The following is a 13,801-nucleotide window of genomic DNA, read 5'->3' as shown; positions in this document are numbered from 1 at the left end:
CAATTATTATTGATCAAAATGACAGATGAGTTAGTCTTATGGCAGAGGCTGGTGCAGTTTATGCAATTTACCCAAAAGCTGATTTCTCACTCACTGGAGACTTGATTGAAAACACTTCTATTACTTTTGGTCAAACTACAATGAGAACTGTTCTGTTCTTTGGTCAGGTGGCATGGAAAGGACATCCTGAGTCCTTTGGGGTAAAAATGCATTCATGTTCCTTTACACCGTGTTTTTTGGGAGGTGAGGGAAGAGGTACTGAGACAGTGTTTAACCCAGGTAATCAGGATTTGAGGTCATTAAACAATGTGTAAGACTGCTTTCAGAACTGGGCTGCTTGTGGAAGAGACCGTGGCAAGTCCTGAGTAAATTCTGTACTGACCAGGGAAGAAAATGGGCCACAGGACTGCCTCCATCTTGCTTTGTAATACACTGAGGTATCAGCCTGTAGCTGGTATTTCTCACCCTGCAGCCTGTGAAATTTGTCATCTGTCTTGTAACATAGTCCTTGGGTTTCAGAGAACAACACATGCAGGTATCCAGTATCACATATCTAAAATAAAATTGACTGTGTATGTTCAAATGATAGCAACTGCTACTTGGTAGTGCTTGATTTAAAGGGGCAGATCTGTAGGGCAGTGAAGTAAAGCAAGAATGGTTAGCCAATATATGCTGCTTCCATGTATTCACAAGTTGTCATATGTCAAATTGTAACAGGCCTCACTCTAATTTAATATGCAAAGACCAAAGGATGGCCAAAGTCCTAGTGTAAGGAAGTGTTCCAGTTCCAACGATACCATGACTGTTCTTGCAGAAAACTGTTGCAGTGCAAAAGTAAATGCAGATCAATAGTTTAGTTTTCCATTTAAACTCACAAAACTACTCCAGAGTTTAAACAGGAGAGACATGCAAATTTTGGAGATGGAAAAATCAGAGTTTTGATCTAGCAGGGGTTACTCTGTTGCTGTAGGCATGGCAGGCTTCTCATGCAGAAGCTGCCACTTCCAACTGTGTGCAAAGAAAGGACAAGTTGTTAAACATCCCATTGAACTGTAGGAAAAGGGAAGTTTTGGTAAGATATGCCTTGAGTTTTTCCAAGTCTGTAAGTGGAGTCATCTCCCTGACTGACCTGACAGAGCTGCTGTTGCCAGATATTGTGCATCTGAGTGACCTTGCTGGTCTTTTGAATGAGTTGTATATATTACCTGTATTTAAAAATAACAGGCGTTAATTGTTTTCTTACAGTGTACTCTCAGGGCTAGATCCTACTCTGTATTCACCAACCAGGATGACACTGTACTGCCCCTTAAATGCATGGGAAAGCTATTATGGAAAGGACTGCCAGAGAATCTGGTCACATGTTAATGTTATTCATTCAGGGAAGGGATTTTTAGTTTTTCAGATTATTTTTCTTTCTTCTTTGCTTAATTCATAAGTCCTCTTCTGAGGACACTAGAAAACCCAGAATGTTTGAGTGGGAGAAAGGCAGAGATTGTTGATCAACATGAAGCATTGATAACTATTTGCTGCTCTAATGAATCTATCATTAGATGGATCATTAAAGTACAGGAGTAGTCACTAAACAAGGATCTAGCAACACACAGGCTTTCATGGAAGCAATTGAACGGTGATGTTATGATTTGTACAGAAATAGTGCTTGATCATGGTTGGTATTTTTGACTTTGTGGGTCAGGTGTTTGAGCTGTCTCTCCTGTTACATAGCTTCTTTTTTTTTCCTGAAAGCATCAGACAGGTGGTCAGCATCCTCTCTCCAAAATAAAAATGTGCTGAGAATGTTGGAGTGCAAATAAGTGTTGCTTATGAATCAGTGAAGTACTTGGAATTAAAGGGATAGTCCCCGTGTATGTGTACCCTGTCCTAAGTGGAAGGATCCTCATGGCACAGCCTGAGGGGATTATTTTCAGTTTTGCATGTGAAGGGGGTGGGAGGAAGCTCCCCTGTCTTACTGAAGTGAATTCCACCAGTTTTCAGTAAAGCTGAGGGTGAAGAAGAAATAATACTGGCATGGTTATGGCGACAAAAATCAGACTGGTAAAAAGGCCAGCTCTTCCTTGACAAAGAAACGGATTACGAAAGGCTGCTATTGCCAAGAGCAATGTAGTATGAGTCTCTTGTTGATTAATTAGATAACATATGTGGGGATTTTGAGGGTTTGCAATGTCTGCTGTGCAATTTATTACTAAAGAAAGCATACAGAACTTCAAACTTTGACCCTTCTTATTTCTGCAATTAAATGAGACTCTTAAGTAGTTAATAAAATATTTGACAGGAGGTAAAGCTCAATAATACATGAAGCAAAATGTCTTTTAGACAGCCTCCAAAGGGTTCTTAATCCTTTCCCCCAAAGTTGCGCATATTCACTCTTGGTTAAAATTTACGAGTGGTGTTGTGGAATTTTGATTCCCCGATGCTATAGGAAGAAGACGAAGGTTCATTTTCTGTGCTAACAGGTAGCCAGCAATATTGTGTACAGGTGGCTTCTGAATGTGTGGTGGCATGATAGAAATCGTGGCAGCGGGTGGCTGAAGTACTCAGGTTTCTCCATATTGCAGAGGAGGAACAAAAGGTATCAGACCTTGAGAGGCAGAGGATGATGTACAGCAACTCATGCGAGTCTTCAAATGTGGAATATTGGTGTTTTGTCTAATCTGTAGATTTTTGTTTCTTGGACTTGAAAAAACTGGTTTACTTTTTCATTTAAGTGGGTGTTTGTAGACGGCATCCTGGTTGTGTGTATGTGCACCTGATGCATAGACACCAAGGTGACAGGAGCTTCAGAAACTTAGAGGATGAGCAGAGCAAAAAGGGCAGTACAACGAAGTGGAATATAGCAATTGAGTATTCAAAAAACACCCAACCAAACCCAGAAACATATTACTGAAATTTTGTTTCCTTTCCCTTGTTCCTGCTGTTATAAATCTTCCTTTTTTGACATGTTTAATTATTTGTGTCCTAGATGGCAGGTTTTGATGTTCAAAGTGTTTGAAGGTCACTTTCAAACAAAACTGAGGCAATCCATGCAAGACTATTTTGATTTGCACTGACAAATATTTTCTAACCTGAAACTAATATTTTTAAAGGTTCAGGCTGTTGAACAATGAAAACTAAAGCTGTGTCAGGTTGATTTAGATTTTTTTCCTGACTCTGCACTTGAAATTCACACAGCTGAATTCTAATCACTCCCTTAGAGAATTGAAGTTCTGATGTCGTGTTTGCACCTGAAAATACAGCTGCTTTCAGGTGCATTAAGTGAAACTCAGGGGATCTTGATGGAAAATCAGTCACATTGTTTCCCCTGATTTGGTTTTCACTTCCAGAATTCTGTAAGGCTTGTTCTGAGGCTGCTATTCCTCCCAGTGTTTGACCCTTGGTAGAGCTTCCTTAGTGTACTCAATGCTTGGGAATCTTCCATGTAGTATGTGTCTTTCTCCTGGTCTGAAATCTGTTCTGCATGTCTAATTGTCTTTATGTGGTGTCTTTGGTACCTGGACCTAAGACTGTCCATCACCCACTGTCATTTTGGAAGCAGCATTGCCCTCCAAGAACTCTTTTATCAGCTCTCACTCATGAATCTGAGCTAAAAAACAACCAGCCTCCCAGTTCTGGTGCCACCTGCTGCTACTGCCTTTTTAGATATTCCCCAATCCCTCTCCTCCTCTGTGAGCAGTCAATGGGGACAAAACCACCCCCAGTTGTGAAAGAAGGCTGAAAGCCCAAGTTTGCTTGCACCCTCCCTCTGCGGGGTGGGCTGTCTGAGCAGGAAGGTGGGACAAGGGGAAAGCCTGTCCAATTGGCTTCGGCAGCAGGCTTTTATCCCTTCTTACCTTTTTTTCATCTGGTTGATTTGTAGCAGCAGCGTATTTGGTAATATAAACCCTGTCTCTTGGGATTAAGAGTGCAGTTATGCTTGCAACAGCTGCCTGCGTATGTCTTACCGGCTACAGAAAAAGAACATGCTGCTCCTCCTACTTTCTCCCGATTTTATCTAGTATTGTTGCTTCCCTCCCTCTCTTTGTTTCTCTTTCTGACCTCCTCACAGCTCCACGCCGCTCCACTCCATACTTTCTTCGTCTCTTGAGAAGACCACAGCTGAGTTTCCTAGCACAGCCTCAGGACACTTTATTTCCTGAACCAACATTAGGCAAAGAGGACAGAAGGCAAAAGGGCGAGGGGGGGCTGGGTGAGAGGGGGAAGCCAAAAGTGAGCCAAGCTGTTGCTGGCAACCCTTGTCTCGTGCTAAACCTACTGCTTTGAGAGAGATCAGGCAGGGGAGGGACCTTGTTTTGTAGAGAGGAGAAATAGAAAAGAAACTTGAAACTGGCTTCCCTTGTGGCATGTCTGTCTCCTGAACATCCCCCTCCCCACCCTGCTGTTTGGTAAATGAAAGCACCTGCAGAACATGAGGTTTCCTTCTTGAGAGGAGGGCAGTACTGGACTGGGTGAGGGAGGAGAAAGGCAAGTTGTGGTTTTGTGGTGTGGTTTACACAGAGATCAGAGCTAGTGTGCCTGGGGGTGGGAGCAGAAAGAGAAAGTGCATCTGATGCCAGCTGCCAATATGACAGAAACCCTGCAGCTCCCAGCACTGCAAGTCCCCGAGCAGCAGGTGGTGGAGAGTGGCCGTGCCTGGTCCAGTTCGTCCACCCCAACCCTGCGCAGGAAGCGCTTCAAGATGAGGCGGATGAAGAATGTGCAGGAGCAGAGCCTGGAGGCCAGCAGGTATCAGGACTCTCCTTCCTCCAGCAAGGAATACCTGCAGCTCCCATCCATTGAAATCACTCCCTCCAGTGATGAGGACACTCCGTGGTCCAACTGCTCCACACCCAGTGCCTCCCCGCGGCGCAAGCGCTTCCTCCTTCGGAAGTGGCTGCGTGTGAGAGAGAAGAAGGAATACAGTGAGAGCAGGTATGTTTTTGGCTGCTTTCGCTTCCCTGCTTCTAAGAAGAGCTTGTCCGCAGTAGATGGGTAGTGTCTGTTTTTCCATTAGAAATCTTGGTGTGCTTCCCCCTGGGACTTTGTCCTCACCTGCTGGCTGGAATGGGTAACATAGATGGTTGGACTTGCTGATGCCAGACCAAATGGCCCAATCCTTATGTGCAAGCAGTAGGCATGTTAGAAGCAGCAGTGTTAGGATCTGTCCCTCTTCATGGTCCTTGGCATACCTTCTACAGGTAAAAAAGCCAGTGAAAAGAACTTGCTTCTGAGTGAGGGAGACTGTCCTGAAAGAATAGGTGATGAGACTTAACTTCATTAAGGTGTCCTCAAGAGACCCTAGAGAGAGGAGGTGACCCTCTGCTGGGATTGCCTGGGCAGGGAGTGGTGATGCCAAGCCAAACTTGTCAGTGTTTTTTGGTGATGTTCGTTCTTACTGCTGAGACATTATCTGAAACCCTCTGTTCAGTTGCTGACATTGGGAGGATGTGAGGACAAGAACAAAGTAGCCTTGTGGCTAGTAGGTGGGTCTGCTTGTCAAGATGTCTTGGGTTCAGTTCTTGGCTGCTTTCCAGACTTGAAAGTCAATCAGCCCTTTGGCTTCAAAGGGGACAAATAATTCATAAAGACCTCCAAGAGCTTGCCAACACAGGAAAATTAAGATGTCCAAGATGTTGTGTGGCCATATCAAGAAAAAGCTGTACCTTTTGTAACCCTCTGCAGGTGCAATCAAAGTCTACAACATGCAGTATGGCTCACTCTGTAGAGGGGAATGATCTACCCTTCCTGAAGGCCTAAAATATACAAGACACCTTAAAGGCTTCTCTGAGACATTAGCGCAGTATAAATCCTTATACTACCTTAGTGTGGGCCAATTTTGCTTTTGTTGCTTTGCAACTCCCGTGCAGCCTATGTGTGGGTTTATGCCTGAAAGTATGTACCGCACTTCCATTAAAAGAAGAAACTTGTCTCTTACTGTTTCTGCACCCAACATACTAGGGTGACTCACTGCTGTGTTGCTTGAGTGTTTATAGGACAGAGCCTTTTCTTCTCCTAATATCCAGAGAGCTATGTGGTAACTCTCCTTGCATAAGGTCTCTTTAGCAAGGTCAGTCTGTCATTTTATTAAGTTTTGGGGAATTTTCATCAATAAATGCATGTCATCAAGGATTTGATAAAACCTCTTTTAAAAAGCTAACATTGAAAAACATATCTTGGTTGAGAAATATTATTTTTCCACTTTGGGTCGATATAAGCAGTGATTCAGTTATAGCACAGAGAATGGGAAGGGTAATGCATGGGGCATATGCTGAAATGTCAGAATCACGAAGTTCAGGTCTGAAGTTCAACAGAAGATGGCTTTTCAGCTGAAGGATTTGATTTGGACTTACTGATTGTCTTGGCCTGTCCTAAACATATTCACACACTTTTGGTGTGAATGCATAAAATTGAGTTCAGGCACATTTGATATGTCAGTGTCTATGCTGACAGCTTTCTGCTTATTCATCATTAAGACATTGCTGCCTTAACCCTGGCTGTTTTTAAAGCAGTGACTGCAAAAAAGCTAAAGTGGTTGATGGATTAGGTGGCATTAGCATAGCAAAGCCAGCATGGTACCTCCTTTCTTCATATGTAGCAGGTTCCAAATCTGTCCCTTCTGCAATGGGAAACATGATGTTTTCAAATGGAACTTTCCCCTTTCTAGTCCAAATTGGGGACAGGAAAATGGGTTTGCTCGTCACTTAGTGATGAGCATGTGGGACTGCAGAATGCAAAGATCATCACTGGGCTTTCAAAACTGAGCAGGTGTGGAAACAACACAGAGAAAGCAGAATCTGTGGGAAGTTGGCATCGTGGGGTAAACATTAGTGTGTCCTGAGGCTATTGCATGTGAAACCCTGTTCTAAAATAGTAGGGTGGGAAGCTGGCTTTCTGTAAAGCAGATACTGCCTGCCTACCTTCCCCTACTTCAGACTTAGTTATCTAGACCACTGGTTCTTTCTTGCTGCTGTTATGATGTTGCTGTTTGTAACAGATGCTAGTAATGACATTTACTGTACTATTCACTTAAGGGCAACAGGGACTATGGTACTGGAGTAAAGGCTGAAGCATTTCATCCAGCAGTTTTATCACCAAGCCCTGTCTTGGGGTTGAGCTACAGTTACGATGCTGGAACTATCCAGCTGGTTAACTGTAACAACACTAATGGGATTCCCAATGTGATTGGTGTGCCACACATGTGCTAGGAGCTCGGATACACTATTAAGTACTAAGGTTCCCAAATTCCACCTGGGAAAGTGGGCAGCCATCAGCATGCAGTTCCCACCAGAGAAATGAATGCAGTTTGCTTCCAGTCATTCCTTCTTTCTAGGTAAATTGTCAAGCAGTTTGAATTTTGGAGTCTGGTAACCTTTACCCTGTTATGTGGCCAGATGTCTGCCTGTTCATATGGTAGGGTTTTCCCAGGAAGGCTGGTAGTTGAGAGCAAACTGTGCACCAGCTGATTTATTCCAGTGATGCGTGTGTTGCTCACATGCCCCTGAGCAAGAGCGATAGCTCTGTGACCATTAGCACACAGTAAGCATCCAAGTGAATAAACAAATGCTTTTAGGACTCAAAATGCTGTCTCTAACTGCTCCAGGTCTCGTGAAGGCTGGCTGCTTTTTCATCCAGAAACTCCAGCCTACAAAATGTTCTAGACCATTGGTTAGTTTTTAACAGCCTGGATAATTTTAAGGTTTGTTTACCTGCTGGTTTTCTAAAAGATGTTAGGTGGCTGATAGCGAGAGCAGAACAGAGGCTGTTTCTTTTCATTAAACAGCAGAGGTGGCATGTAAGAGCCTTGCTTGCCTATGATGCAGTTTTGTTCCAGGTGAAAGAGCAGGAAGAAGGCATTTCTTGGGGGTAGGAGTTTTCCTGTAACTTATCCTTGTACAAAAGCATGACGATCCAAACCACAAGTTTCATGCTCTGGGGGGCCTATACAGATGATAAATAGGATGAATTTTATAAGGGATGCAGACAGCTTCTTACCTATACTCCTCAACCATCATTTGCTACTCAGGTAATAATAGACGTTATTTACCTGTATACAGCTTTATAAAGGATGAAATCTGCACACAAGTGCACAAATCTTTTATTAAGGCATGATGATGTTTCTTTCCTCACAGGCTGGTAGGTGCAATCTGTCAGCATTTTGCTATGTGTGTAATGAACTTACACTCACGTCCCCATGTCAGTGAGGCATCCGCTTTAATTTATTATTTCTTCTTAAAGCCACCCTTGCTAATAGTATCTGGAGCTGCATGTGATTCTTGATATTTAAGGCAAGACCTGCTGAGAAGGTAGAGCCCTTGGGCTTAAAGGACTGTTCTCCTTTTGGCCCAAGATCAGTATTGCAATGAGATCCTGTACTTCCACACTTCCGCTGGTGGAAGCTGAGAGTCAATAGGCGGGCTCTGTACTATCATTGCTTGTCTTAAGCTCCTGTGTGAATGCTCAACAAGACTACATACATAATGGTTGAGGTATGGTAAATCTTCCGTTCTCGAACAGTTTCCTGTGAGGTATTCATGCTGGGCAAAGATTGTACTGGAGGGAAGAAATAAGCCAGAATGCCAAGGACGGTGAAAGGTTTGATTCATCTTTTACTTGTTGTTCTGTACTGTTTTAGCTTCAAGGACCTTCTGCAAGAGCAGTTGTGTCCTGATACCTGCAGTCCCTTCCCAGAGCTCCCTTTCCCTTGAGCTCTCCAAGATCACCTCGTTTGTCTTCTATTGTCTAAAAGACAAATTTGTTGGTCAGTCACAGCATCCAGGCTAGTTAATAATGCCATGCAAAATGTTGGTGCTCCAAAGAATGTGAAACTCGTTGATTTTGTTGGATCAGTGGGGAGCACATTGTGCTGTAGCTCTTGACATTTCTGAGATGAATGTACTCAGTTTGGTCTTCTGCTGGAAACTGACACTGAAGTCCTAAATGTCAGGTTCAGCTAAAGGGAAAGACTTGCTTATGTCCTAAAATGCCTCTAACATAAGATGTTACAAATGGAGTATATTATTGGAAGCATTTTGTCTTGTCTTGCTTAAAAAGAAGGTATGTACTGAGGTTTCTTGAGCTGCTAGACACACAACCATAGAGGTTTTACAGATGAAATCTTTGTGGTTTATCTGATAGTAAGAATCAAATGACATGTTAGGACACTCTTTAGCACTGTTCAGCAATGTGCTCTGTGGCTGCTACTGTTTGTGTTCTGTGAGAGAAAGAGGGAAATTTTTTTCCTTTAAGCTCACTTTTCAAGTCTCTTGGCCACCCTAGTGGGGTACATCAGTTAAGTGAACTGCTGATTTGTTGAAACTTGTACTACAAATATTGTTTACAAAAAAGTGTGTTAGATATTTTGAATTTCCTTGTAAAAATAAATGGATCCTTAATTTCAAGTATTTTGTAATGCTTTTGCTTTCCTTAACAAAATTGGAATTAATTCTGAATGCTTTTGGGAATAAATTATTCACTCACTTTTTCCTTCTTCCACATCTAGAAAAATATTGTTTTCTAGAGGAAAAATCTCTTGTGAAAGCCTGTGAGTGATGTGATTTTTCTCCCCTAAGTAACTGCTAAATATGCAAAATAAAACCCCAAAACGTACAAGAGTAAAGGCTATAGAACATCTCACATTATGGAAATGTAATCCAAGAAGACTACTTTCTTTAGATAATATTAGTGGCGGTATTTACTAACCTTGGAAAAAGTACTTGATGAAGAGAAAACCATTAAAGCCCTGTGCTGCTCGTGATTAAAGAGAGGACTAGAAAGGCTTGGTGGACTAAGGTTTTGTTCTCCTCATGCCATACAATTCCAAGAAGCTACAAAATGAGTAATGCTGTAAATTTTGCAGTTCTTGGTTCCTCTGGATTTCATGAACTTCCATGTTTCAGTTTAAGGTCAGAGGAGAGGAAGTGGGGCTTCTCCTTTATTAGAAATACAGCAGGCAGTAGTAGATGTGTGCATACTGGGATTGCCAGTGCATTTTCGCTTTTTTGACTACTGATGAAATTCTTGTTGAAATCTCATTTGTGTTGAGAGACTGATAGCTCTGTAGGGATTTCATAATGGAAGAGGCAAACCAGTTGCATTTTTTTTCATGTTCTGCTTGTAGCTGGAGTTTATGAGGTTTTTGGGAGGACAAATGTCAGATGTAGTGTGTTGTGAAGTGTAGAGAGGTGTTGGCAGAAATGATTGTTACACATTCTAATACTGTCCCAAGTTTTTGGAAAGTGTCTCTCCTTGTTAATGTGTTAAACTCTATTTAAAATATTGACTTCTGGAGACAATTGAAGCAATGTGAGTCTGTGAATATTCTATGAATAGAATTTGGGACTTGAATATATAATTGGATATTTAGCTGGTAACCGTACTCTTTTGCATTATCCAAGCGAAAATGGGTAAGTTTTTATTTTTTTCACACAGACCTCTGTAGTGAGCAGCCCATCTTCTCTGATTTTTGTAGCTTTGGGAAGTCCATAAGCATGAACTTCTGTTCATGTGCTATCTCTTTTAATCTGAAATGTGAGAGTGCATGAATGATAGCTTAGTAGCAACTTGCCTACTAATGTAATCTCTTTCCTTTTTGAACCTAAGTTCAAATGAGACCTAATTTGTGCTTCCAGTGAAGCCATTTTTTCTTTAAATTGATTCATGCATATCTTCTGCAAAGTACTGATGTACTGTTTGCTGTGACTGCGGGTTTTTGTCATTTGTTTATGATAACGTGTGTGACTGCTTGTGAATCTCACCAGCTCTTTTTCTTTCTTTGTCTGCATCTTACTGCCTTTGTGTAGTAGTCTGTTGTTTTCCTTTTAAATATTTGCCTTTCAGTGTTTGTGTGGTTTAGGATGACCAGTCACACAAGAGTATCAAAATTGCCTAATTTACAAACAGCCTGCATCTTAACTGCTGTTGATCTTATCTAGTCAGCAAATATTTAACATTGGACCATCTGAATTTTGTCTTACGCAGCACTGTGCCTGTCAATGGTATTTAACAATTAATCATCATGTTCATTACCACAGTTGTTTTCCACTGGATTGTGTTTTGAAATTCAAGATGTCTGTTGTTCATTGTTGAATATAATGTTGATGAAAGGGCTTGCTTTGACAGCTGCAAAGGTTGATGTTGTTTTCATTGGTGAAATGAATGCTGTGAGAGGAGAAAACTTGCCCATCATGCCCCGTGTAACCCTTTCCAGCAAGGAGAGATGATGACTCTACTACAGATGCAGACTCTGGCTCTCCACTCTGAAGGTGACTGCAAAGGATACAATTAGTACTAATTATGACCATGGTCTATATGGTATCTGTGATTCTCCCTTATCTTTTTTTCACTATTACTAGTGGGTTTAGACTGTAAACATTGCTTTATACCCCCATCTGTGAAATTGAGTTAATAAAAAGATATGAAGGTTTGGAGTAGGAAGTGCCCCTTTAGTTGTCGGGAATGCTGGCAATATGTTACGCTGCAGGTAATGCATGCTCTTAAGGTCAGAAAAGGCATTTGAAATTTCACCTTTCAGCTCTGCCTTCCACTTGTTGCACTGATTCGGTGCATGAGCTTGGGTACAAAGTTTCCTTTTGCCTTTGTGTATCCCCACTTCAACTCCAGTGAAATGTGCACAGAAAGAGGGTGCGTGCCACCTATTTCTTTGAAGAAACTCCTTCAGAGTCAGCCCTTAGATGGGGCAGGGTTAGGTAAACAGAAGGGGTACAGTGATCCTTAGAAACGTGGTACCTGCCTCCCATAGGGTTTGGTATCAGTTCGGCAGCTACAGTTTGCTGAATGTGAATCTTGTTTAACTTCTTTATTAAAGCCTGATGTTATCTTGCTGCCTTCAGTGTTAAGGATGTTTCCTCTGATAATTTTACACTTGTATGCTGGGGGTGGGAACTTGCAGCACCTGTGGGAAAGCTGTATCACTGAAGGTGCTTTGGCTCTTAATTCACAGACTGAAAGCTTTGGGTCTATCAAAGGACAGCCCTTCTGGATGAGGGACACTTATCCCTTGGAACTTAAGACAGTGATTTTTCCAATTCATGTTCCTTATCCTTTTTTATCCTTCCCCCCCCACCTGACAGTTCCTTGACATTTGCAATGGCACAGTCATTTACGTATCCACGCAACCATAGTAACACGTTGCTTTTGATGACAGAAATTTAATTTGCCAAGGACAATGAGGTACTGTTAGGCAGCTGGGACTGGGAAGTCTACTTCTGCTGTTTTGTGAGAAATAGGAGAGGGGCTACATTCTGGGAATGATGAGCAGAGCAGGAGGATGAAATTGGAAAGATAAAATTGTTTTGTCTTCAACAAGCTCCTAAAGCCTCCTGTGGGAAAACACTTGGTGGGACCTTTTCTGACACACCTGAGGCTCAAAGTTCAGTCTAGTTTTATTATCCTGTGTTTATGTTGCCAAGGGAAGATGGGCAAGAACACTTACCAGAAGAGGTTTCAAAGACTACTGGCACATCATGGGATTTACTGCCTAAAACATATCATTTTTATTGTAAAACTTTTAGACTTGGGAGTTTTGGCTAAAAAATATGGATTTTGACAATATAAAAATACCAGTTACAAGGCATGATGTATTTAATTTCTTTGTCAGCTCAGAGGTAACCATAACTCACACCAGATATTGGTACTGCTAAACTTTTTCTGGTGGCAGTTCTTCAGACATCCTAATAATTTTGTGATATATTTAATGACAGGTAGAACTGAGTCTTTGCTTGCAGCTGTGAGGATGAAAAAACCCCTTTAGTTGCTCAAATAGCCAAAAAGCTTTGTAAATTTACGCAGAAACCTTGATGCAAGTTCAATGTTGTTGATTATAACCTGCATACCTTTTAGTTCCCAAATCTGTGTTCATAAAAATATTAATGTATTGTAAGATTTCATCAATAGTAGCTTTTAGTTCCAAAAACTGTTGCCACACTTGCTGAAAGCAGTTCAATAATGTACGTATACCCGGTTGTCAATTGTCTATTATACTCCTTTTTGAAATGCTATATACTGAACCCTAAGCCTTATGAATACAAGGGTTAATTAAGCAAAATGAATAGAAGAATATTCATCTGGGTTCAGACCTGAAAATTTTGCTAATACCTGTGGATAACAATAGCATTCTGAAGGGCACAGATTCTTATTAATAATTCTTCAAACTCATTAACTAATTCTATCTTCCAGGATACAGCCATTTCTTTGCTAGACCTGTTCATCCATTACTGTTGAAAAAATTTCTTCTGAATAAAAATCTGCCAAATTTATCTGCAAATGTAAAAGTATGGTGGGCTTATCACCCACATCTGGAGGGTATAGGAGTCCCAGACAGCTCCTAGTGTGCAAACATTGACCTGTGTGTCTGAACTTTGACATCTGGAGAAATATCTTCTAGTAGAAGACCTGCTTACCTTTAAAAGCTTATTCGTGCATGAAATTATAAGATATCTTGGCTCTGCCTTATTCAGAGTCTGAAATATCAAAATAAAATGAGATATTAAAATAAAAAGGTGAATGATAAGAATAGTACAATATCTAGCTTGTAGCTCAGTTTCCCAAGACCATGTACCTGCAGACTGTTCATGTTTGCTTTTCACAAGATTTGGAAAAGATTGTTCTTTTCTACATGCATGAGACAGTCACACATTAAATATATGTGGATGTTCATGGGTCATGAAGTCAAACAACTTAGACTTCTAACAAATTACAGATGGTAGAAAAGAAAGGTAACAGAACAAGTGTTCTCATGAACGTAGTTCTGTAGAACAGTAGTGGCTGGGTTACTACAGTGATGTGATGGAAA

General features: G+C 41.4%; 1 protein-coding gene across 1 annotated transcript in view; it reads left to right on the top strand.

Moving 5' to 3' along the window:
- Positions 1-4,546: 4,546 nt before the first annotated feature.
- Positions 4,547-13,801, top strand: part of GRAMD1B (GRAM domain containing 1B) — a 103,596-nt gene continuing 94,341 nt past the window's right edge. The window contains exon 1 of the mRNA XM_064470931.1: positions 4,547-4,923. Within this exon, the coding sequence (XP_064327001.1) occupies positions 4,562-4,923 (362 nt within the window). The 5' untranslated portion in view covers positions 4,547-4,561. The remainder of the gene's footprint in view (positions 4,924-13,801) is intronic.

Source organism: Phalacrocorax carbo, chromosome 21 (genome assembly GCF_963921805.1).
Source record: "Phalacrocorax carbo chromosome 21, bPhaCar2.1, whole genome shotgun sequence".
NCBI lineage: Eukaryota > Metazoa > Chordata > Aves > Suliformes > Phalacrocoracidae > Phalacrocorax > Phalacrocorax carbo.
This window is presented reverse-complemented; position numbering and strand designations above follow the sequence as displayed.